Genomic DNA, 26,378 nt, shown 5'->3' with positions numbered 1-26,378 from the left:
TGAATTGATGTTTGTGAAAAATTCCTGACAGTGTGTTACTGTATTCTTATATTATTTATTACAGGTAGCTTGTCATCTGTAACCAAACAGATGACAAGCTACCTGTATTAAATAATGCACAAGTGTTCCTGAAAAATTATGCACACAAAGTGTAAGGGTATTAATAAAGAGAAACGAACTATTGTTTGAACTAAATATCCACATAAATTTGTATCATTTAGTAAAAATGTTCACATTGCAGATTAAATAAAATGGAAACCCACTAATGATGGCACAGTGGTGATGACACATGTTTGGGTACTTGGAAAAATGGTGTGTTGCATAACTGGTGGACTTCACATCCTAAAATTTTAACTGCAAACATGGTAAACACAAGGAGCTGCAAATCCAAATGATGGAGGATACCATTGTAATCATAAAGCAATTATCTTTCAAATAAAGAGAACTCTAACAAAACATCTAGAACTGTTCCAGAGATACAGCATTTTAAAATTTTTTCCAAAATTTGCATTTTCAGAAGGTGTTCGCAGTGTCATGTTTGAAGGCCTGTATCTCAGGGCAGAAATTGTTTTGGAGAAAACAAAAAAATGTGTTTCTCACTTACTCCTGAATTTTAACATATGGTAAATTCAATAACATAAGAGACTGTGGAGGTAATCCCTTGCCTGAAGAGATACGGATTATGCCGGTTCCTTTTTGATTGGAGGGTAAGGTATACATATACAGTGAAAAAGCCCTGCTTTAAGTTTTCATGTGGTCTAGACTTAAAAAAACAAAATTGAGGAAAATGCAGAATTGAGGAAAATATGAGTAAAAACACTTGTAATTAACACATATGATTAAAATTCACTGTCCTCTCCAATACTTTGTATAAAATCTGAGTGAAGAAAATTAGGTGTGCAATACAATGTTTATACAATAATTTGTTGTAATGAATTTCATCAGTTCTTAATAAAAAGAAAAATCACAGATGTGTAACAGCAAATAAAGGCTCATTGAAAAATTGAAATTGTTATCGGAGTACAGTGTGATGGCTGTTTTTTGACATGCTACAAACACGAATTATATGTTAAAAACACGCATTTTTGAGATGTCATCCTTTGTGCTCACCCAGAAAAAAGCAGAAATTGATGAACATGTTAAATTAAACCAAAAATATTGCAGCAGCTAAGTGGCCAAACCATAAGCATAAATGCGGACTTCTGCTCAATGACACACTTTGTCACCATAGGTGTTATTGTTTAATGCTTTTCTTATGAGCTACACTTCATATACTCACCACCATTAAAATGTTATTTTAAGCTTGATGAGAGAAACAGAGACAGGAAAAATGAGTTTACTTCCCCACTTGATGTTACAACCTTATTAGAAGGTTCCTCAGTGAATTTCTGTACACTGTGTAAAATGTAAATTTGAAACAAATCTCAGGTGCTGCGCTCTTATCACTGCTGCCATTCTTCATGATCTATAGTGTGTGGTGTGTGCAGTGCAAAGTATATACATGAGTAATGTATGTAGTTGTTGCAATTGTATCATGTCAAATTTGAACATAAAAGTCTTTGTGAAATGTATCACAAAGCCCTTGTTCTATTTCCATGTGACATCTCTGTTGAAGCACATCATTTGCATGAAAAGTATATTTTAAGTGCTTCACAGCCCTACCTGCACTCCCATCACTGAAGGGCCACTCCTCCTCCACACATCCAGCAGGCAAGCTCATTTTATGTCTGTTAGTGTGGTGTGGTAGCTGCACTGGCTATTGGGTGACTTAACAGGTTGCCAGCCAATAACAATTTACTACCTGGAAATGGGTGACATTTCATCGATTATGACAGAGCATATTCTTCGAGAGACAGTGCTTGAATTTAAAAAGTTGATGATTGATATTGTTGCTTAATATAGTATATCAGAAATACATGCCAAAAAAGAAGACTGAGTTACAAGTGACACAAGATAAGTTAGTAGCTGGGTCACTTTGTTATGTATTGGCTCGGTCTGGAGCACATCATTGACTGTAAGCTAGTTGTATCATAATTGTATCAGAATCGTGTCATAGTTGTATCATAATGGTGAGGTGAAGCTAAATATTACAAGTTGTGTTGGCAAAACCAATCATGGTTTTACGTCAGAGTTTCATCTCTCACATCTCCTCTCTCCACAAAGCACCCATGACACAAACCACCTGTCCTTTATGCCACTCATAACTCATTCAGTCAAATCAAATGTCAATAGGAAGAAATCGAGACAAAGTCAAGCAAGACGTTGAGTAAGGACTGAGAATCAAAGTAAGCCATACTAGGAAGAAATATAAATGTAAAACTGGGGAGTTTTTAGCATTTATCTTATGGGTTTTTCACAGGGGTTATGAATTAATGGTGTAGAATTGCAAAAAATGTAAAATCTGAGAGTGTAAAGTCAAAGTTCCACTGTACTCACTCACACTGAATTTCTTGTGTCCTGTTTCAGCAAGAGCTCATGATGAGGCAACCAACAACAGATTTGGCCACATCAGCTGGGATGGATCCATTCCTGTCAGGGCTGACAGATCACTCACGACAAGAATCTGCAGATAGTGGACTTGGTATGGGTACAAGCTATTCATTGCCACACACACCAGAAGACTTTCTCACCAATATGGATGACAATATGGATGGAGTTAGTGGTAAGTTACTCTGAGGACCTACTCTTATCTGTTCCCATTAAAAGCAGGTTGTACCTGTGAAGTTTGAATTGATGTTTATAGCACAGCTATAATTGTATCATTATTTCATATTGCACAAAAATTTCTAATAATGAAAGGACAGTTTTGTAAGTATTTCTTGTTCCCCACTCTGAATGTAATTACAGTGGCAAATAATTACTTTGAAGATTTGAAGTTTGTACATTGATCGTAGATATTCAGACATGTATAAATCACGTAGTTTGATAGATAACAAAATTTATCCATCAAGTGACTGCAGGAGAAACAACATATAAAAGGTATTACAGTATGCTAGGTTTAGGAGTCAGTGGCTCCTTCTAGCAAAAGGGGAAGGAAGGCAGGTGAAGGGAAATGACTGGTGAGGTTTAAGAAAAGGGATAGAGTCTTTCCTTCTCACCCTGTCCTATAAGTCTGCCCTGACCTGGGGTTCTGGGCAGTTTTTCTGAACTCTTACCTCTTTATCCAGTTCCATTATATTTTCAAAAACTGATTATTTTTATTGATAAACAACATATATAAATAGTAATGCAAGTAAGCCATAATAGAGAACACAAACAGCTAATTTTGCAAAAGTCAAAGCTCTAAAATTTAAAATGATCAGGAACTAAATGCAACATGAACAAGGAACTTTCTTTCTCAAAATATTTGTCTCTGGTTCATAAGAAAATGTCAGTGCTGAAGCATCTGTATTTACTGGTCTGTACATTTTCCTCTTTAGATTACTACCTATAATTAATTCTAAACAGATTTTACATATTGCATGCCATATGCCTGTCAATGCTACCATCTGAGAACATGTAAGTGTTTGCTTGATCCAGACTTTTGTTAAAATAGCTAATTATTTACAAGGAACAGTATAATGCATATGTTCTCTGCATTCATAATAGGCCTAGATTATTCTCGAGGAAATATTTGTTTACATAACATATTAAATTATACTTTTTCATTCTTGCTTTTCCCTTATATGGGTGATGTCTGTGAGATTTGCAATCTGAATTCACAGTTCCAATGCAATATTATTTACCTAAGGAATTAAACCATGATTCTGTAAGGAGTAGGCATGAAAAAACATCTGCAAAACAATACTAACTGCTTGTCCTGAACGCTACTTAGAGAACATGGTACTTAAGCCCACTTCAGGTGCAAATGTATTAGCTTTAATGGTAACAAATATACCTGAGCTATATGAGAGCGTATGCAATGAAAGTGGGCAGTTATGGCAACAATGATTACCAGAATGAAAAGAGCATCTAAAACAAGAATATTTATATGTTCAGAAAACTGAACAAAGAGGTAGCAGTGTCGTGTCTCAGTGGGGACTTTGAAACATTTATCTCTGGGGAAGAGGATGTAAAGAAATGAGAAAAATGTTTGAAAGAATATTTGTCCAATATGGGTACATATGTACCTAATAGAACAGTTCACAAAGAGGAGTCTGTCAATGATATTCAGCTTCAATTACAGAAATTTCTAAAGAAACAGTATCTACTGCTCGTTAAGTGTAAAATAAAGCCTAGGCATATAGTTAGAGAAATGTTGCATGAAACACATTTGGCTGCAAAAAGGGAAGTGTGTCATAAGGCATTAAATGACTACCGTAGTTAATCTTACTGAAAGATTTCTCACAAAATCAAAAGAAATCCAGATACTATGTAAAAGGTCACTATCAAGACACTCATGAATAACAACAAATCAAAATTAACAGTAGAAAAGAAAATCAGAAATACTAAACGCCATTTTCAAATGTATCTTTATCATTGAAAATCCAGGAGTATGGCCGTGTTTAATTCTTGCATTACCCCAAAGTTTAATGATATAGATGTGTGTCAGGAACATTGAGAAACAGCTGGAAACACGAAAATGTAACAAGGCTTGAGGCTCCTACTGTATCCCTGACATATTCTGTGCAGCATTTGGAGCTGAACTAGCCAGATTTTTAACTATAGTAAGCAGTAGATCTCTTCGATGGAAAAAAAAAGAAACTGTGCCTAGTATTTGTAAGAAAAACTAACAGAAGTGATCCAGAAAATTAATGTTAGATTTTAGTGATGTCCATCTGCTGTACAATTTTACAATACATACATATTAGAAGAGCAAACATCATGCTGTATCTTATAAAGAATTATGTCCTCCATGCCACCCAGAATTGATTCTGAAAGCATTTGTCATGTAAACGTAACTCCCCCCCTCCATGCACAACATCCTCAAAGCCATGGAAGAAGGCACTGAAGTGGATGCGGTATTTCTTGACTTCTGTAAAGCATTTATATAAATACCACTCCAATGTTTATTATTGTAAGTATGATACTATATGATCAAACAAAATTTGTGACTGGAATGAAGATTTCTTGGTGAGGAGGACCTCTTTGTTAGCTAGAATGAAAAAATAATGCAGTTGGGCTCTTGCTATTCCTGGTGTATAATACTGAACTGGCAAGAAATACTGATAGTAACTTGAGACTTCTTGCAGATGATGCAGTTATGAAGTTTGTATGAAGAAACCTGTACAGATAAAAATTCAAATCTTTATAAGGTTTAGATGTGGTGCAAAGATTCTCAAATTGTAAACCCAGTGACAGACTTTTTTTCACTGGTAGCATATTGGAAAAGTGCAAACAGTTTACAAAGGAGAGTGCTTACAGAACCCTCATAGGCATCATCTTAAGATATTACTCAAGTGTGTGGGATCTATATCAAATCAAACTAACTGAAAGTATTGAACATACAGAAATAAGGGCAGCACAAATGATCACAAATTTGTTTGACTCACAGGAGTGTGTCACAGAAATCTTGAAAAACTTGAACTGGCAGACACTTGAAAATACACATCACTATCACATGACAGCTAACTTACAAAGTTCTGAGAACTGTTATGTGAGAAATCTTAGAAATGTACTGTAGCCCCATATTTATTGCTCCCATAGGGACTGTGTAGACAAGATTAAACTAATTAATGCATACGGGAGGCATTTAAGCTGTTACTTTTCCTACACTCCATACATGAGTAGAATGGGTACAAAATTCTAACATGTGGTACATTGAAAAGTATCCTCTGCCATGTACTTCCAATGGTTTGCAGAGAATCAGTGTGGATATAGAACAGGAATGACCACAAAATTGATACCACCTGCACTTTACTAGTTCCAAATCATAGTAAACACTTTTTTAGTGACTGCAATATTGTACATTTGCACACACACTCCTCTCTTATTGTTCATATGATGTAATACCACTGACCGTTTCACCCCTACCACCCACCTCATTCTTGCCAAACTCTTGTTGTTATAATGTTATTGGTAATTTGTGTTCTCCGGCCACCAATTTTGCTGGAAGTAGAAGGGTGAAAACCCATACTTGTTGAAGTTCCAGAGAAGAAATTGCACACTACTGCACCACATGAGCAGTGCTTGTATATGCAGAGGGCTTTGGGGCTCATTCAGTGTTAATCCATTAACATGGTAGGTAATGATGTGCCTTTACATTTGTGGTAAGGCCACATCCCCATCTGCTTACTTTCTGTACCTAGAGTAAAATATGACATTAACTGATATTTCAAGGAACCCAAGTGGATGTTGTCTGTGTGCTGGAAGTGGTTCTCATGGAATAAAAGGTCTTCCCAAACACCTGTGTACATATATTGTGGAAGTTTCAGAAAAAAAGTTGTTTTGTAACACCTATAATGATTTATTTGGTCTAATGGTGTATTGAGGGAAGAAGAATGTAGATGAGCTATTACGAACAGCAAAACGAATGTATTATTGTAGCTAAGATAGAGATTAAACCAACTGCCATCACAGTAGGAAAAGTTTATATCGCACTGAAAGAAATTATTCATATCATTAAGGGAGACTGAAATTCAATTGTTGTGGGGGACTGGAATTCAACAGTGGGTAAAGGAAGAGCAGGGAAAACAGTAGGATAACATCGGGTAAGAAATGGAATGAAAGGAGAAGCCATTTGGTAAAGTTTGCACAGAGTGTAATCTAATCAAACCAGATAAAAATTACTCCTGTCAAAGCACGAAAAAGGCAAATATGCACCCATTTAAAGGCATGTGAGGAACCAGCTGCCTCAATCTTCATTTCACCTTCCTCATCAAAAATTTCTGCCTGTAAACAAATTTGCATTGTTTTAACACAGAACATTTTAAATCTTTTACTCAGTCTCTCTTCGTAGTGAAGGCTTGATGCTCAGAATGTCCCTTTCCTCCTCACCATCACTTTCTATACGTGTATCTCCCCCATTGCCTCTTTTTTCCCCCATTGACACTTTATCCTCTTTATCTGTACCACTGCCACTGTCTTCATCCCTATTTCTTGTCTTCCTTAATGCCTGTCTTCCTTAATGCCTGTCTTCCTTAATGCCTGTCTTCCTTAATGCCTGTCTTCCTTAATGCCTGTCTTCCTTAATGCCTGTCTTCCTTAATGCCTGTCTTCCTTAATGCCTGTCTTCCTTAATGCCTGTCTTCCTTAATGCCTGTCTTCCTTAATGCCTGTCTTCCTTAATGCCTGTCTTCCTTAATGCCTGTCTTCCTTAATGCCTGTCTTCCTTAATGCCTGTCTTCCTTAATGCCTGTCTTCCTTAATGCCTGTCTTCCTTAATGCCTGTCTTCCTTAATGCCTGTCTTCCCTTTTTCCCCCGTAACATCGGGGTATGCTACGTATATAAAATGAATTTTGTAGGTCAGCAAAGTTTGACAGTCTATTTATATACTTACACACATTTACGCTTGAACAGAAACCAGAATGAAGTTAAAAGAGTCAAATGCCATGAAACAGTGGCATTACTTAACAAAGGAGTGAGACTGGGCTGTAGCCTACCCCTGATGTTATTCATTTGTATGTTGTGCAAGCTGTGAAGGATACCAAGGATAAATTTCAAAAGGGAATTTAAGTTGACAGATAAGAAAAAAAATTCTGAAGCTTACCTGATGACAATTATAATTATTTTGGAGATAGCACAAAAAATCAGTTCAGTAGAGCAGATTGAGTATTGAAAAGAGATTATGCTACGAATATCAACAGAAGTAACACAGGGATACTGGAACACAGAAGAATTAAATAAGGTAATGTTGAGGGGATAAGATTAATTAATGAGACACTAATAGTAGTTGATGAATTTTGCTATTTAGGCTGCAAAATAACTGATGAAAGCTCAAGCAGAGAGGATACAAAATGCAGACGGATCAACAGAAAAGTATTCTGGAATAAGAAAAATTTGCTAGCTTCAGACATCAACTGTAGGTGTTAGAAAACATTTCCTGAAGATGTGTGTCTGAAGCGGAACTTTGTTTGGAAGTGAAAGTTTTGGAATGTGGTGCTACAGAACAATGCTTGAATATTAGTTATATATGGGCTATTAATGAGATAAAATATATTTAGTGCCCAGTTGCCTGATAGTAGGTATCACTTGATAGGAAACATTGAGAGATACCACAGAATTGTCATTTTAGTAATGGAAAGAAATGAGATGGTAAAAATTGTAGTGAGAGAAAAAGGATTTTTGCTGTTTAGAGATGAAGGGGCTTGCAGAGGATCAAGTTGCTTGGAGAGGTGCGTCAAATGAGTAGATGGACTGAAAACAACAAGAACAAAAACATGATTTATTGGCCATGAAATTATTGCTAAATAATTGCCTCCTAACGGCGTTATTAGCCTTCATTTAGTGCAGCAATTGTAGTTTATATAGTAGTTGCATTTTTCACAGTCACTGATAGTGTTTCTGCAGAATCACCACACTATGGATAATAGGAACTAAAATTGTTCATTGACTGTCTATACCAATTTATTTAGGTTTCATATGAGTTATATGCACTAGGGAAACTGAGCCTTATGTTCACAAATCTGTTGTTACTTCTTTCGAATGTTGTACCAGGTGGTGGCACTCCATCAGTAATGCTGGAATTCAATATGGTGTTGGCCCACCATTAGCCTTGATGACAGCTTCCACTCTTGCAGGCATATGTTCAATCAGGTGCTGAAAGGTTTCTTGGGAATGGCAGCCCATTCTTCACAGAGTGCTGCACTGAGGAGAGGTATTGATGTTGGCCAGTGAGGCCTGGCATGAAGTTGGCATTCCAAAACATCCCAAAGGTGTTCTATTGGATTGAGGTCAGGACTCTGTGCAGTCCAGTCCATTACAGGGATGTTGTTGTAGTGTAACCACTCTGCCACAGGCCATGCATTATCAACCAGTGCTCGATCTTGTTGAAAGATGCAGTTGCCATCCCCAAATTACTCTTAAACAGTGGGAAGCAAGGAGGTGCTTAAAACATCAATGAAGGCCCATGTTGTGATAGTGCCACACAAAACACCAAGCAGTGCAAGCCCCCTCCATGAAAAACATGACCACACCACCACCTCCGAATTTTACTGTTGGCACTACACAACTGGCAGATGATGTTTACCGGGCATTCGCCATACCCACACCCTGCCACTGGATCGCCACATTGTGTACAGTGATTTGTCACTCCACACAACATTTTTCACTGTTCAATCATCCAATTTTTATGCTCCTTACACCAAGCGAGGTGTCATTTGGCATTTACTGGTGTGTGTGTGTGTGTGGGGGGGGGGGGGGGGGTGCTTATGAGCAGCCGTTCGACCATGAAATCAAAGTTTTCTCACCTCCCACCTACCTGTCACAGCACTTGCAGTGGATCTTGATCCAGGTTGGAATTCCTGTGTGATAGTCTGGATAGATGTCTGCCTATTACGCATTACAACCCTCTACAAGTGTTGGTGGTCTCAGTCATTCAACAGATGAGGTCGACCTGTACACTTTTGTGCTTTACGTGTCCCTTCACATTTCCACTTCACCATCACATTGGAAACAGTGGACCTAGAGATGTTTAGGAGTGTGGAAATCTCCTGTACTGCAGTATGACACCCCAATCACTTGACCATTTTCGAAGTCCGTGAGTTGTGAGGAGTGCCGCATTCTGCTCTCTCATGGTGTTTAATGACTACTGAGGTTTTTGATATGGAGTATCTGGCAGTAGGTGGCAGCACAATGCACCTAACATGAGAAACATATGTTTTTGGGTGTGTCTAGATACTTTTGATCACATAGTGTACCTCTGATAGTGACGGCGCTCCTTCCATCATTGTTAAAGTGGAGGATCAACCACCTTTCACAGTGTTTTTGCATTTTAACAACCACAACCTTGTATCCAATACAGATAAAATGAAACTTCCCCCTCCCCCCCCCCCCCCCCCAATTCCCATTTCCACTCCCCAAATAACATGTTACTTTTTTAACTTCAATGTCTGCCTATTGCTCTCATAAAATTGTTTTATTCATGTCTCAAAGATAAAATGTTAATAGTGCTACTACACGACAAACTTTGTCTGATGATCAGATCTCGGTCAAGATTTCTTTTCCTTGTGAACTAGGATGCTGAATGTGTAAGAGTGAATTTCATGTGCACTAACACACTGGTGTAATTTTAAAATGAAGATTTACGCTATTAGTGGCTGTGGTGGTCAAGTGGATAGAGCAGATAAGGATAAGAACTTTTCCTCATTCTAGTCCCTCATGGACAGCACCAGGTCCACTCAGCCTACTATCGAAGGAATACTAGGGATAATACCTGGGAGTTAAAGGCAGCTGGGGCAATGGACCCACCACCCTCCCACTGCTAGTGCCACAGCAAAGAGAAGAGCCAGGCCAGTAGCCTGATCACTGATTTTTGCCATGTGCCGTACCTTACCTTTCCACTCTTTTCTGTTAATGATACACTAGGCTAAGTGCTCCAAAGCTGCAGTAGATTTCTTTTTCGTCAATGTGGAGTCTAATGATATCTTTCTCCTTTTTTTATTATTATTGTCGCATTAAACAAGTTTTGCCTTTTCTGGTCTCTACACAGAAGGGGGAAATCCAGCCGATATAGCTGGTCTGGATGGCCCAGAGTTGAGCTCCTTGAGTGACAACATTGATTCGACAGATGACCTTGTTCCTTCCCTCCAGGTAAGGATAATATGACATACAGATTAACACATCAGAATATGTATTTATCTAATATATTTGTAAACTGATAGTATTACCTTTATTTCATATTTATGGATGTAAATTGAAATAATTAAAACCTGTCTTTCATAATGAACTCCTCATTACTGTGATGGTATTTTATGCAACCAGGTCTGTATATTACTCAAAATTGTCATAAGAAATGACACGTAACTTGTGCTTCAACACTATGGTAGCTTACTTTTACAAAATATAAATGACAGTACAACAAACTCTTTATTCATGAAAAGAGGCAACCACTTTTTTCATTGCAAGGGGTTATCAAACCCTATCACAGTAGTGGAGGCTCCAGTTTTCACAAATATGGTAAGCTGAAATTTAAATATAAATAAATGCACCTGTGGTAATGCTTTCAAACACTCAAGGTATTATAGATTGTATTTAAACTTACAAAGTGGTGCGGTAGTTAGCACACTGAATCCAAATTCGGGTGTTGTGGCAATGTAAGCATTACAATTGGAAATCACCAAATTTTTGACAACTTTCAAAAAACAATGCTGATTTTTTTGTAATGATGTATGTTGTCAAAGTTCATTAACAATGTTTCCTCTAATATTTGTAACAAAACATGCTTTCTAAGTTCCAAATAAAAAAAAATTAATTTGGGCACAGTCAAACCCTACCATGCTAATAATTTTAAATTAGTTGACCAAAGTAACTGATGGTTAGAATAGGTTGGCCTAAGAAAATCTTACAAATTTCTTTGGCAATATTTAGTTCAAGTCTGCCTCACGATTTACATGATGTCAGGTAATTTAGGCTGAATATCTATGTTCATCATTATGTATTTTATATTGTCAACTATGTCTGCAACTAGCTTGAAACCACTGTTATTTCATTCTTCACAGGAGAAGGGAAAGGAACGGCAGTAGAGGTTATTAACAATATTAGAGAGAAAGCTCTGTTTTAAACAGACATGTTACATATATGGAATTATGGATAGTATTTAAGCTGATATGGTGGTGCATTGGTTAACACACTGTACACACATTCAGGTGATGATGGATCAAATCCCTGTCTGGCCATTCAGATTCATGTTTCTAATCTATGGAAAGTCCAGGAATGAAAAAAGAGAAAATAAAACACTTTGAAAAGGATAGATTGTACTCGCCACACAGAGGGTTCATTGAATCTCAAAGTGGCATGATAAAAAATAATGCTAGAAATATTTCAGCTTTTGGACAAATTCCTTCTCAAAAAACAGAAAATGTATTTGCTTTCAAACAAGCACAACTTCAAAAAAATGGTTTAAATGGCTCTGAGCACTATGGGACTTAACATCAGTGGTCATCAGCCCCTAGAACTTAGAACTACTTAAACCTAACTAACCTAAGGACATCACACACATCCATGCCTGAGGCAGGATTGGAAACCTGCGACCATAGCAGTCACGCGGTTCCAGACTGAAGCGCCTAGAACTGCAGGGCCACACCAGCCGGCCAAGCACAACTTCTAGATGCCCACTGTCATGTCTGGGCACTAAGACATGACTGAAAGTGTCTGATATTAGCAACAATCAAACTGGGGTGGGTTGTGGGGTTAACGAAGAGGTGTGGCATAGGAGATTGGGAGTGAGAGATGGTGTAAGATGAAAGTGCTGCCTGTGGAAGAATGCATGGTCATGGTGGGGAGAGGATAAGACTGCTCAGTGCAACAGTGTGAGACAATAGGGCTGAGTATTGGGAGGAGGCAGGGGAAGTGAGAGGAGAAGTATATGGAGAAAGGACTGGCTAAGTGCATTGGTGGGATAGAAGGCACCTGTAGTGAAGGGAAGGGGTAGGAAGGTGGTGGATAGGGTCTAGCAGAGGTAGAGGCCAGGGAGGGTTATGGGAACAAAAGATATGTTGTTGTAACAGTTTCCATCTGTGCTCTTCAGAAAAGTTGGTGTTACTTCCACGAATCCATTAAAGTAAGGCACATTCTACAGGGATGCACATTCAGCAACTGGGGGGGGGGGGGGGGGGGGCTCAGCTGTCTCTTGGCTAGAGTCTGATAGTGGGTATACATGTAGGCAGACAGCATATTAGTTGTCATATCCATGTAGAATATGCCTCATATGTTGCAGCTAAGTTGGAAGACCAGATGGTTGCTTTCAGAGATGGCCCTGCCTTTGGTGAGGTAGGAGATGCCTGGGACAGGAGTGGAGTTCATGGAAGCAGGAGGATGTAAGGGTCAGGTCTTGTGTTGGAGTCTATTGCAGGGATATTAACCATGAGGTAAGAGATTAGGAAAAATGTGGAGTAGGGTGAACAAAGATACTGAATAGGTTGCACGGGGAGCAGAATAACACTGTGGAAGGGGTGAGGATGATAGTCTTCATCTCAAAGCAGAACGAGAGATAGTCAGAACCCTGACAGACAATCTGATTCAATTGCTCCAGTCTTGGGTGATACTGAGTCATGAGAGGAGTGCTTCTTTGTGGGTTGTACACCATCCTCTCCCCAGAGATACTTAAATATTAAAACGTTGGACAATGTCTGTAATTTGTGGTGGATGCTTCTAGTTGACAAATTGCTAATTTAGACAACAAATGTGCATGGGTGAGAGAGTAAAATGTTTCTCATTCCATAGGAGGTATGAGAAAGGGAAAAAGAGAAAGAAAAGGTCACAATCAGTTGAAATGTACACATCCAGTGCCTCCAACTCTAGCTGCTACAACTAAGAACTACCTTGTGCACGCGCACACGCACACACACACACACACACACACACACACACACACACACACACACACACACACACACACAAAAATACAAATGTGGTTGTGTGTTTGTGGTATGTAAATTACAAACTGAACTTCTATTAGGCATTTGGTAGTTGTTGTTATAACATTAACAGCTTAAACTATGGTGAATTATAGTGGTTTTTGAAAATCATATCTGTTGAAAATCATTTTCCTCTTTACTTTTCTCTATTTCTGATATAAAACTGTCAAGATCTTTCTAGGATTTCATGTCTTTGAATTTTATCCCACAAAAGATTGTTGTTAAATTCAAATAAATGAAGAAAATGAAATAGCTATGAACTACATTGGTACATTAAGTTCATCTGCGAAAACTGGGTATCACATATTTTCAAACTAGTCTGGCATGTAATTCTTCAAAAGGATGAAGTTTTATTGAAAGATTCATTTTGTTTAATGAGCTCAAATCTAGTACATTACAATTACACCCTCCCCCCTCCCCACTGAACGACATGCATAGCATATGGATGACTTTATGAACTTATGGAACATAGATTTTCTCCTAAAACTTAGACACCCTGTAATTTAGAAAGCAAACAAAACATTTCCACGGGAACTATGCTACTATCGTATTCACTCAAAAACAGGAGGGATGTTATCTGTTGGTGATTTCTGTTATAAAATTATGAAACATTATAGAGAAATATGTCACCTGACAAGTACAAAATGTACACAAAAAATTTGTAAAAAAATTCTTTTGAGTAAGTGGCAGTGTGAGCAAGAAACGTTCAGTATAAGCAACAAAACTTCACAAAATTTACCAGAATGTCTTTTTAAAGAAATAGAAGTTCAAAAATAGTTTTACATTCACTTTAACCAAAATTATATACAAAACTTGTCACAAAATGGTAAAGATACATTCTTGTTCAGTATTTTTATCAAAATTTGACCAACAAATGATAAAAGTTCCTTTTTAAATAAAGATACAAAAATTGTTTCACATTTAAACTAACTTCAGTCAAAAAGACATACAAGTTGAAGCACTAAAAACTTTTAGGAAAAGGAATTATGAATTTTTGATCATAAATACTGTGTCTAACTGACCATAAACTATTTTAATAATTATTTTAATTTCAAAAATGCACACAAATAAATTACTTTCAGCAAAATTGTTTAAGATATAACAAGAAAATTCTCAGAAATTAGTTGCATTTAAAGAAACATTGGCAAGAAAACAAGTGCACATATTTATATTTGTGCAGTTTGTGTGATGCATAACACTTGAAGTTCAAGCATGATCTGTTAAACATAGAGGAAACTGACACATATTCAAAAGAACATACCACAAAATAAACACAGTTCTCATTTACTGATAAAACTTTGTCCAGTATGACTGGTGATGGAAAAATTTGTGAGTGATCTTTTACATTTACATTGAAGAAACTGTCAAACAACTTCATTGTTAATGAAATTCGAGTGAAACATCTGTACAAGATAAATATTTGGAAACTGATTTTACCTAACTCTTAGCAAGGCATAACATAGAAACTTCTTAGAAAATGTGATAAACTGCTTTTTAAGTCTGTTAGAAAGAAATTATATAAGATTCTATACTCATTATAATAAGCAAAAATGAAAAAAAATTGACTATTATTATGTACATTTAAAAAACTGAATGACATTAAATCACACGAGAAGGTACGTTCCTAGGCATAGTTGTAAAGTGAAAGCTTAGATATCATAATCAAAGTTATTCATACCTATCTTAAGTAATATCTTCCTGTACTTAAACAGAAATACTTTATCCAAAAAGTCATAAAATATTATTTTGCCTTTAGAACCATTTGTGAGCACATATGGCTAAAATTAGGGATAAAAATTCAACTAACATTTATGTCCTTCAAAAATGGCAATAAATTGTCACAAAGGTGCACAGTTTTATGAAAACACATCTACAGAGAACAAAACAGTAATTTTTCATAAAATAGTGGCAAAATATTTTTCATATACACTCCTGGAAATTGAAATAAGAACACCGTGAATTCATTGTCCCAGGAAGGGGAAACTTTATTGACACATTCCAGGGGTCAGATACATCACATGATCACACTGACAGAACCACAGGCACATAGACACAGGCAACAGAGCATGCACAATGTCGGCACTAGTACAGTGTATATCCACCTTTCGCAGCAATGGAGGCTGCTATTCTCCCATGGAGACGATCGTAGAGATGCTGGATGTAGTCCTGTGGAATGGCTTGCCGTGCCATTTCCACCTGGCGCCTCAGTTGGACCAGCGTTCGTGCTGGACGTGCAGACCGCGTGAGACGACGCTTCATCCAGTCCCAAACATGCTCAATGGGGGACAGATCCGGAGATCTTGCTGGCCAGGGTAGTTGACTTACACCTTCTAGAGCACGTTGGGTGGCACGGGATACATGCGTACGTGCATTGTCCTGTTGGAACAGCAAGTTCCCTTGCCGGTCTAGGAATGGTAGAACGATGGGTTCAATGACGGTTTGGAGAAAATCTCATTCTGGAAACCTCCCCCAGGCTGTGGCTAAGCCATGTCTCCGCAATATCCTTTCTTTCAGGAGTGCTAGTTCTGCAAGTTTCGCAGGAGAGCTTCTGTAAAGTTTGGAAGGTAGGAGACGAGATACTGGCAGAAGTAAAGCTGTGAGTACCGGGCGTGAGTCGTGCTTCGGTAGCTCAGATGGTAGAGCACTTGCCCGCGAAAGGCAAAGGTCCTGAGTTCGAGTCTCGGTCGGGCACACAGTTTTAATCTGCCAGGAAGTTTCAACACAAAAATTCTTAGTTCATGTGGCTATATTTGCAGAATAAGAAGCAAATTCCCTTTCAAAAATACCAGAACATTTCTCATTAAATAGACATAAGATTTAAATGATTTCTTTAGTGGTTTGTGAGATTACACTGTAGCACTAACCATTATTAATCTCTAAAAAAAAGCAACCCTTATTTAATGGGGGGAAGACCCATTGATAATGGAAGAGAGCGTGTCAAGGGGGCAGGTTAAGTTGGAGAAAACATGCTGCATGGAAGAATGAAACTATCAGAAATATTGCTGCATGAGCTCAACACCCTGTAATAACTAGACACTTATCATGAATAATAATTGTGTCCCCAGAACATCATGAACTATAGTGTTCATTCACAACTTCACTTGCATCCACATCATCAGCTTCAACTACTGCCATGACGCTGATAGGAAATGTTAAAAGTTATGTGCACAAAACTGTTGCAACATACTGTAGAGAGACAAACTTGAGTTTATTTCTGACAAGCCACTTTGCAAAGTCAGTCGATACCAACACTGTCTTTACACAAATCTACCCCCAATAAAGTTTTCAACATTCTTAAACAATCATCAAAGCAAATGTTTCCAAAATTACTTAAATCGATGACAGCTTTGATATTACAGACTAGTAAATATATTTAAAAAAAAAATTTTATCATTTATACTACGGAAAATTTGCAGTATGTAACTGCTAACTTCTCATGTTTATTAATCAAAACTTTTTTCCGTAACAGTTTTGTTAATTTTACTCAGCACTTTGTTATTTTGGACAACTATTTTCTGTGAAATTACATCAAAATTTGCATCATGTTTCTGATCCCGTGCCACAGTTCAAAATTTTATCCTGTGCCACAAGAACATCACTGGCTTTTTCACTTGGATTTTCTCCTTTCCTTCATCTTCACTGTCATTACTACTCCTGTTACAAAAGTTGCCTTACTAAATACAATTTCAATGCAGTCTTTCAATTCTGAAATTGTTTCACTATTAATGTGAATGTACCATTCAATTTTGCTATGTTTCTCACTGTTTTCCCTAAGCTTCTGTAATTATTCATTAGCTTCATTTAATTTCAGTTCTAACCTTGATTATAACTGCTCCCTGGTATATTTCATTTTCAAACTTGAGCTTTGATTTTAAATGAGCATTGATTCCTTTAATTTTTGACTGGAACTGTTCATTGTTTTATATTTTGAAAACTAGAAACTCTTCACTTATTTGGACATTGTTTTCTACTCTGAAAGGCAAACTGTTCATTGCTTTCTAATCCAAAAGCTTGAAAGTGTTCTGTTTTCTTTCATCTGTATAGAAAGTGCTCTGAACATTTCTACTAAATTTATATTCCTTACTTGATCTAACACATCTCCTGTAAACCCAAAATTACACTGCAAGATCAGGGGCCTGTATATTGTTAGCCAGAATTCTAGTATTAGTCATTTATGAGTTGTCATATTTTGAAAAGTTCCCACACTGACATTAGTTACATGGATTCCGATCAGTAATGAGACAGCTGACCATCACAGATTGTGTTCAAAATGACCACTGGCAGCAGCAATACATGCTTCCAGTTGGTATGGAACAACTGTTGCACATGAGCTAATATTTCAGTGGAGATGTCGAAGCACCTTGCACTAACACATTTATGTGTATCATTGGTTGCACTTGTCTGTCCTTGTAGGCAGCATCTTTCAGCTTTATCCACAGAAAAAAGTTTACGGGTATCAAATCTGGGGAACAAGCAGGCCAAGGTACAAGTCTTGTGCACCCAATCCAACCATTTGGAAACAATTTGTGAACACAAGCTGTAGTATTTCATGCCATATGGACTGGACAGCCATCATGTTGGTATGACAGGTTCCTTCTAGTTTGCAGAGGAATGTCTTTTAGTCTTCTAGCATCTGTGGAAGATGGTCTGTTAGGAAGCTGCGATACTTGTCTGCATTCAGTTTTCAGTCTATGAAACATGGGCCTAGGAGCAGATGGTTCACTATCCCACACCACACAGTTACACACCATGGATGCCAAGACAAAGCCAATGGGGGTTGTTAACAGACCAATAGTGCATGATTTGGCAGTTTACTTGACCATGACTGGTAAATGTGGCTTCATCACTAAATAAGATAATACAACAATAGGAAGTTTCCAGTGTTAGGAAGCATGTAGAAGGTAGGAGGGCAGGGAGTGATGGTGGGGATAACGAGAGAGGTGGACTCAAAGCAGCGATTCTGGGATGGACTGAAGGATTTGAGAAGAGACTGGAGATCCTGTTGAATTTCTGGAAGGGAGTTACCATGTCGGAGCTTGTGGATGGACATATCTCGCAGGTAGTTCACAACCACAGTGGTAGAGCTGAAATAGCATACATTTAGAAACATCTGAGCACTGCCAATTGAATATAGTATGAACATAGCAGAAGTTGCACCTTCAAAAGTTCTGTTTGATGTCAAATATCATGTCAAAGTCAATACATGAAGCATAAGACTCAAACTATCTTACGTGTATGGGAACCTGTAAGGAAGACTACACTGCTAGATGGCATTAGTGTACAAATATAGTATTGTCTTGCAATGCATTAAAAAAAAGTATACATTTTACAATCACAATGAGCATATAAGCCTACACATAATTGTGTTATTTATATATTATTTCAAGTACAAAAGGTATTACATGTAGTAAACATTTTGTTTCTAATGACCTCATTGTTAATGGGATATAAGGCACTAACCTTGATTGCATTTAATGCGAATTACAGTAACCTGATAATCTCTCTTTTGTTTTTTCCTCTTCTTCTTGTTCTGGCACAGCAATGTGATGGCATGGTTGAATACACATTTATTGACAAATGTCTCAATGAGTGAGATGACTTTTCTTGAAAAATGGTTAATATGTGTGGAGTACATCAACATAAGCTCTTCTGGATATCTAAATTTACTTTAAATTTTCAGTCTAATTTGGGATTGAAGACTACTTCAGTAGATATAATATGTGTAAATGTGTTCCACAAATTTTGAAACAGTGTGTGCATACATACATGTGTGTATGCATATGTGTATGTATGCAGGCATCAAACATTCAGGTGTTCATCTCCATGTACATGTACATATGCTTCGATGCACAGTTGTGAAGATCCTACCTATGGGGCAGGGGGAAAGGGGAAGTAAGTTTGGCTCTTAGTTGGAAACTTCCAACTGTCTTTTTTTAAATTATATAGGTGTAACCTCTTACCTCTTCTTTTTTCTTTACAGCTCGGAGAAGTGGGTGAAGATTTTTCAAGTGAGATTTTGAATGAAGTGCTGATGAATCCAAATAATCATAAACCAGATAATGTTCTCACATGGCTGTAAAAATGGTGCTGCTGCAGCCAAACAGTATGGAATGCAAATGCAGAACTGTGTTTAAAAAGCGCAAGTGTTAAGCTTCTGACCACAAACATTGATCTGACTATATTGGTGTGTCAAATAGCTGTTCACAATCACAACTGAACTCAACACTGTGCTCAGATGAAAAGCTTCATTCGGAAGCAGCTTAGCTGGTGAGAGTCAGGTTAGAGATAACATGCAGTTTAATTGTATCAGTTTTATGTAGGGTTTGGGAATACACAAAACATTAACTACATCTTTGCAATCACCAAATCAATGTGGGATGCAAAATTTGAAAAAAGTATATTATTAGTATGTATATTTTAATAACTGAAATTGTAATATTAGAATGGTGTCATATTTATTGCACCATTAAGTTGATGTAATGTTAGCAGAACATAAATTGGTTTGAGAATAACAGTAATGCTTAAGTCGTGTTCTCTATAACTTTTTCTCACTGGCTAGATATTTTCCGAATGGACTTTGCACTGAATTTGTTGTGGTCTGTTATGACAACATCAAACTACAAATTTTTTGTACAGTAAACATCTCTTGTAAGATGTTGGTTCATAACTTTCCAGCAATACCCAATTTCATTTATGTCTTCACAATTGCATGACTACTGTGTTTTTATATACAGAAAGCAAGACCGTCCACATTCGTAAGCAATATTCTAGTTTGTATAGTAGCAATAATAACTAAGTATAAGTATTAATGTCACAAACTGAACTGATCACAGTGATGTACTATAATACAGCATACTAAATTGTAATTTTAAAATGTTAATACACATTATTTGAAAAACAGTTTTACAGTGCAAAGTTTATATTTTGATGTCATTTTTGTAACAATTAAGATTTGAAAGAAATGTTAATTCCACACGTAATTATTGTTTCATAGCAATGAATTAGTAACAGAAAATCTTCAATATGTCCCAATATTTGAGACTGCTTTTCCTGTAAATTGATTGTTCAGTTACATGATAAAGAATTGAGGCCGCTATAAATCAGAAAGCTCTCTCTGTAGCTACTAACAGCTAAGCACTATGCTTGTGGACAATATTTTCAACTGTGTACTACAAAAAATTATCTCTAAAGGAGAAAGAGGAGAAGAAATGAAATCATTTGTATTGCTCAATGGAGCAGCTACTATTGTTGCATTTATTTGCAATGTCACATACTGCTGATTGCAATAGGATTGTGTAAAAGCAGTGAAGGGAAAAAAATTCCTTGTCAGTCTGTGTGTACAAACACTGCTTGAAATTATCTACATAGTTTTCCATGACATATGGAATTTGAAACCAAAATATCACTTAAACATTCCAGTCACAACCACAATAGCAGAAAAGTATCCATTCACATCTTGTTATCACTTTTGAACACATTTTTTTTAAAAAAATAGTGTTGCTGGTAGTCATTGTGGCAGTCCCATTATTTACAATATATAACTTATCCAACAATATAATTGAAGGCATCTTTCACATTAAATATTAAATAACCTTCTCCCATGTGTTAAATTAAAATCCTCTGAAAATATGTAAGAAATTCCAGTGTGAAAATTGTGTATGTGAGTAAATGCAAACCACAAATTGTTTATTATTCAGTTTAAACTTAACTGGCTGTTTATGGCTTAGCACAGACAGTGACTGGACAAAGTTTTTAAACATATGCGTATTGCAATGAAATATGTCATCATATCTCACCCCCTTCTATACAGAAACTTCTTCAAGGATTGTATTGTTCTTCTGTGTTCTGTCACTGAACATATCACAACACATGCTGAACAGTGAAGCTGTTTTCATTCATGTAAAATAGCACTCACAACTAAAAATAGGTGTGACTCTACATCTTTTATAAATGGTGTAAGGAGTTATTAATAGTTGTTGACAATTTTCATTACTGAATGTCCCATCATATCCCTCCCTCTTTGCTCCCAATTTATGGAACAGTAATTCTTGTCTCATTCTAGGATAACCAGTCAGACATATATTGGGACTGTCAACATAGAATGCACTCAGTGCTCCAGATGGTTTCACAGCTAAACTAGTAGTGGAGCAGTTCTGTTGTTAGCATTCAGTTGAGTTTCACTTAGCTATGTTGTGATCCATGCTCTTGCATCTCTGACACATATTAAAATCACAGAGTCTTCCATTGCCAATGTAACAGTAATTTCACAAAGCAATATTAAAAGTCATAGGTATTGTAGCATTGGCATTAGAATACTTTGTATTTTGTTACCCTATGTCTGTGTTCTTGAGAGATAGTAAGAGCAATTGGATGTAGAACACAACATTACAAAAAATTTTGCTTGAGTACTTATTACATGAAAATGTGTAACAAAATGCTCAAAGTATAGTGGAACTGGAAATATTCCAGATGAAATGATCCATCCATAAGAGGTGCCTTTTCTGTGAACATATATTCTACAGCAATATACTTTGTTATGTGTTTTATCTTGGTAATTTTGATGTCTATTCTTACACACACACACAAATATATATCTATACATATATATCTCTGCATTCATTGTATTTTCATAGATCAGTTCCACTACTATATTTTTAAGTCAAACAAATATATTACTGAAGTTTATGACCACACTTGTTGTATTTACTGTTAGTGCCTTTTCACTCTGTTCCTAAATAAGAAATTGCTCCCACTTGTACTGTAGCAAAAAGTTTGTCATTACTTAAGCTGAAAAGCTAGACATTTTTACATTAGACCAACAAATAACAAAATGTCTAGCTTTTTAGTTTGCCTTGCTCATAGTGGCTCTACTTGGTTGTAACTTTATTTTTCATGTGCTGCATTTTTGTAGATAATGTGTACTGATAGAGCACTCATTTATCACAAAATAATTTTATGAAACAGTTAAGACTACTCAAGAAATGGGTACAATGAAATTTTTTTCTTATTTTTTCAAATTCAGATTATTTAGTCCAACAATCTCTCTACATCATAATTCAGAAACAAAAAATATTAGTGTATTTTTAAGAAAGAATGTTTGGTTAATCTAAATGTAGAACAGCCAAAATTCATTTATTTTACAGATAAGAATTCAAGATCTTTTTAAAGTTTAATTTAAGTATTGACTAATAATGTATAAATTTTATATGATTATTAATAACTTGTTAAACATTTATATGATAGGTTTTTAAAAGATATACAGGAATATTTGTTTGTACTGTAAGATTGCATAAAGTCTTTGGTTTTGGGTTTGATAAATGTCTTTGTAGGAAAATTATCATGTAAAAGAGTTTGCTACTTTACCAAACATGAGAAATAATGTGTTTTGTGTAAGTATCTTAAATTACTCCTCAATCAGATCACATTGACTAATTTTGTTTTAATATTATACCCAAGTGTAGCTATGAGAAGGCATTTCATGTTTTCCACAATTTTTGTCATTTGTACATATAAGAAATTATATTCGTTGTTAAGAATATGAGCAATTAGAAAAATAGTTATTCATGTAATGATTTTTCTTTACAGAAATATATTTAGTATTTTACCCATCTCGTATTTATTTTTCCTAAATATGCAATATCTGTCAAAAATATATTTTTGTATGAGGTCTATGGCACTGTTGCTTTACATGCCAACTCCTCCCAACCATCCTCTAAATATACTGATTTCTCAATTTGCATTTTGGAAAATGTTGATGCACATTCAGTAAACAGAAAGTTAATATTATGCAGATTTAAAGTGGTAAGAAAACTTGATTTTTACTGAAGAAAACATCTGTCCATTGACTACAATAAGTTCAGAAAAGTGGAATGGGTACTCTTGCGCAACAACTTTATTTTCACTGTTGGTGAGTCCCTTACGTGCCACACAAAATAAAACTGAAACACTGCTTGTCTGACACAATAATTTGGCTGTTCACCTGAGAACCTCTCTTCCACCATTTAAACATTTTGGTGGTCTGCTTGGACAATTGGTGGTATGTACCTTGATACTAAGAAAGAAATAATTGCGTCTAATGTAATTCCTGTGCAGATAAGATTTGCAATAACACTTGATTACATGTAAACTAATAATTCAGCAACAGATTCCATTTTTTAATTCAAAACTTTTTAGTGATTGTTCTTGAAACTTCAAAATATGAGGGAGTTCTTAATGATTATGATGTTCATTTGAATTTTGTGATGTTGAGTGTATGATGAAATGGTTTAAAGACATGATTTTAAAGCTTTTATTTAAAAAATCATATTAATTATTAATTTATATACAGTAGGGATTATGCAGATGTTTTTAAAGTCCTGACATTGTGTAGATCGTTGACTACACACTAAAGAAACAATGAAATTTGCCACTCTATTTTATTTTCATGTAAAAATGTCATTTAAATTTAAGTGTCTGGATTTTTTCTCAGTTTTATACTTTGTAACCTATTCAATTAGTAACTCTCATTTTTCTCTTAAGCCATTCACTGTGTATACCTGTCCTGTTATGCTGTTCTCCAGGTGCTGTGGATGTGTATACGTGCAGCACTTAGGTTTTCATGCAGTGCTATGCACATCTGAATGCGACCTGAACTGCCAACCTGTCAGTATTGCAGATGAGTTACTTCCATATCTCGGTGAATAAAAAGATTTTGAGTATTTATCATACAGCATACGAGGTTGTATCAACTTTATTGCTTATTGTGCAACATTTTAAGCCCTGTCCCCTTCAAAATAGTCCTCTTTACTTGCAATACACTGTTCCCATCATTTCTTCCAGTTCCGGAATGCTTCCTGGAACACATTTTGTGGGATGGTAGCCAGGTTTATCATTGCATTGTCCTATATCTCCTCTATTGTTTGGAAACAAAATCTTTTCAATGTGTTTTTCAGTTTGGAAAACAGGAAAAAGTCTGCTGGAGCTAGGCCCAGAGAATACAGTGGATGTGGCACAACAGGAATGTTGGTGTCTTGATAGATAGCTGCAGACAAGGAGTGATGCGTGAGCTGGTACATTGTCAGTATGCAACATCCAACTCTGGTTTTCCCACAATTCAGGCCTCTTCCTGCGCACAGCATCCCTCATGCACACTAGGATTCCCTAGTTGACTTTTTTGGTTACTATTTAACCATGTCACACAAATTGTTTTTTTTGACGAGGTGACTTCGCTCACACACTGTGATGAATCTGTCTTCACTTCAGTGTCATAGCTCTACACCCACGTCTTATTGCCTGTTATGGTGTTCTTGAGGAAGTCTTCATTGCCATTAACAGAGGCAAGCAGTTCCTCGCACGTTTCAACACAGGTCTGTATTTGATCTTCAGTCATGAAACGTGGTACAAATTTTGCACTGACATCACGTATCTCAAGTTTTTCACTCAAAATTTGATGGCATGATCCTGTGCTGTTGTTCACCTCCTCAGTAACTTCCCAACAGTCAAATGACAATTTACATGAATCACAGCTTTCTACCTTGCTGAAAACATTTAAACCACTCGTAGTATTGTGTGCGGCTCATACAGTCCTCCCCGTATGCTTGGCTGAGCATTTTAAATGTCTCTTTTTGCCAAGTTTGTAGTAGAATTTCACACACACATGTTGCTCTTCAAGCTTCTTCATTGCACTAGTCTAATGAGCAGCCTGTACATGTGCTTACTTCAGCAGCTGTGATTTGCTTGCTAATTGTCTGAGTGACACGAGGCAAATGGCGGTTTGTTGTCTAAACCTGCCGATAGGTGTGCTCAGTAGCTGTAGCCCACTGTCTCTGCTGATTGGTGAGGTATTTCAAAAGTTAGGTTTTGTTTTGAACTCACCTTGCATGTGCCTCATTGCATACTATCATTTGTGAAAAACCTTGTTTCGATACCTTGACTTCTGTAAGAGATAAGACAATTATGACATCATCATTCATGATGCGCAAGGATGTGAATGGGTACATCATGAGCGAGCATCCTTTGAATATAAAACCCAGTAACTCCAGAAAGAAATGAGATCTGTCTTTTCTCAATTTTAAATAAAATTTCAATATCTTACCTGCGTTTCATTCATTGCAGCATGTGCTCTTTAATAAACTATACACAAAGTTTATGCAATGAGTTGTTACCTCTGTGAACTCTTCAAAATTTCATGCAATGTCTTACTTAATTTGATGTAACACAGTAAGTATGATGGATAATGAAAATAAATTCAGTTCTTTGTCAAGTGAAAATATCAGGCTGTAAGATGTGCAAAAATCACATTTTTTTGCCTAAAAGCTTTAAAAAAATGAGACAAGTATTTCATATCAGCCAGGATGCTTTCTCTTGGCACAGGCACTAGCATTTGGAGAGCAGTACAGCCATAACAAACTCTGCCTCAGCACAAAATGCAAAGAGTGCATCTGTAACAGCAAAAAGGCTAAGATAATATTCTCAAGTTGACTTTCAGAATAAGCTCGCAGTCCTCTGTAAACTTAATTGGACTTCTATTGATAGATATCATGATCTGAAACACACAACAGAACACTATGTACAAGGAGACTTCAAAAAGTGAGTTACACATTATTATGACAGGTTAAGTAACTTATATTGAATGCAGTGCTACACTTCAGAGTGACACAGGTACGTGACACTATTTATCAACATAATCACCAAGCCCTGAAAACAATGGTTGGAATGTTCTACCAATCATTCAGTTCTTCTACTATAGAAATCCACTTCTTGGTCACAGACACTTTTGAGAACTGATAAGTGAATGTACGCATCACTGGAAAATCTGCGATTGCTGCAAACCAGTTTCTCAATTGTGTGGATGTTGCCATCTGGGGTTGATGTTGATGGCCTACCTTCTCGATCAGAATTACCCA

At 36.5% G+C, this 26,378-nt stretch overlaps 1 protein-coding gene across 3 annotated transcripts in view; it reads left to right on the top strand.

The window, feature by feature from the left end:
- Window positions 1-23,102, top strand: part of LOC124614399 (transcriptional coactivator YAP1) — a 353,914-nt gene extending 330,812 nt beyond the window's left edge. For all 3 annotated transcript variants that reach the window (XM_047142942.1, XM_047142940.1, XM_047142939.1), the window contains 3 exons: window positions 2,467-2,662; window positions 10,569-10,669; window positions 19,475-23,102. In XM_047142942.1, coding sequence (XP_046998898.1) covers window positions 2,467-2,662; window positions 10,569-10,669; window positions 19,475-19,573 — 396 coding nt within the window. In that variant the 3' untranslated portion in view covers window positions 19,574-23,102. The remainder of the gene's footprint in view (window positions 1-2,466; window positions 2,663-10,568; window positions 10,670-19,474) is intronic.
- The last annotated feature ends 3,276 nt before the right edge of the window (window positions 23,103-26,378 follow it).

Source organism: Schistocerca americana, chromosome 1 (assembly GCF_021461395.2).
Source record: "Schistocerca americana isolate TAMUIC-IGC-003095 chromosome 1, iqSchAmer2.1, whole genome shotgun sequence".
In the NCBI taxonomy this organism is placed as follows: Eukaryota; Metazoa; Arthropoda; class Insecta; order Orthoptera; family Acrididae; genus Schistocerca; species Schistocerca americana.
The sequence above is the reverse complement of the archived record's forward strand: the minus strand, read 5'-3'. Positions and strand labels throughout refer to the sequence as shown.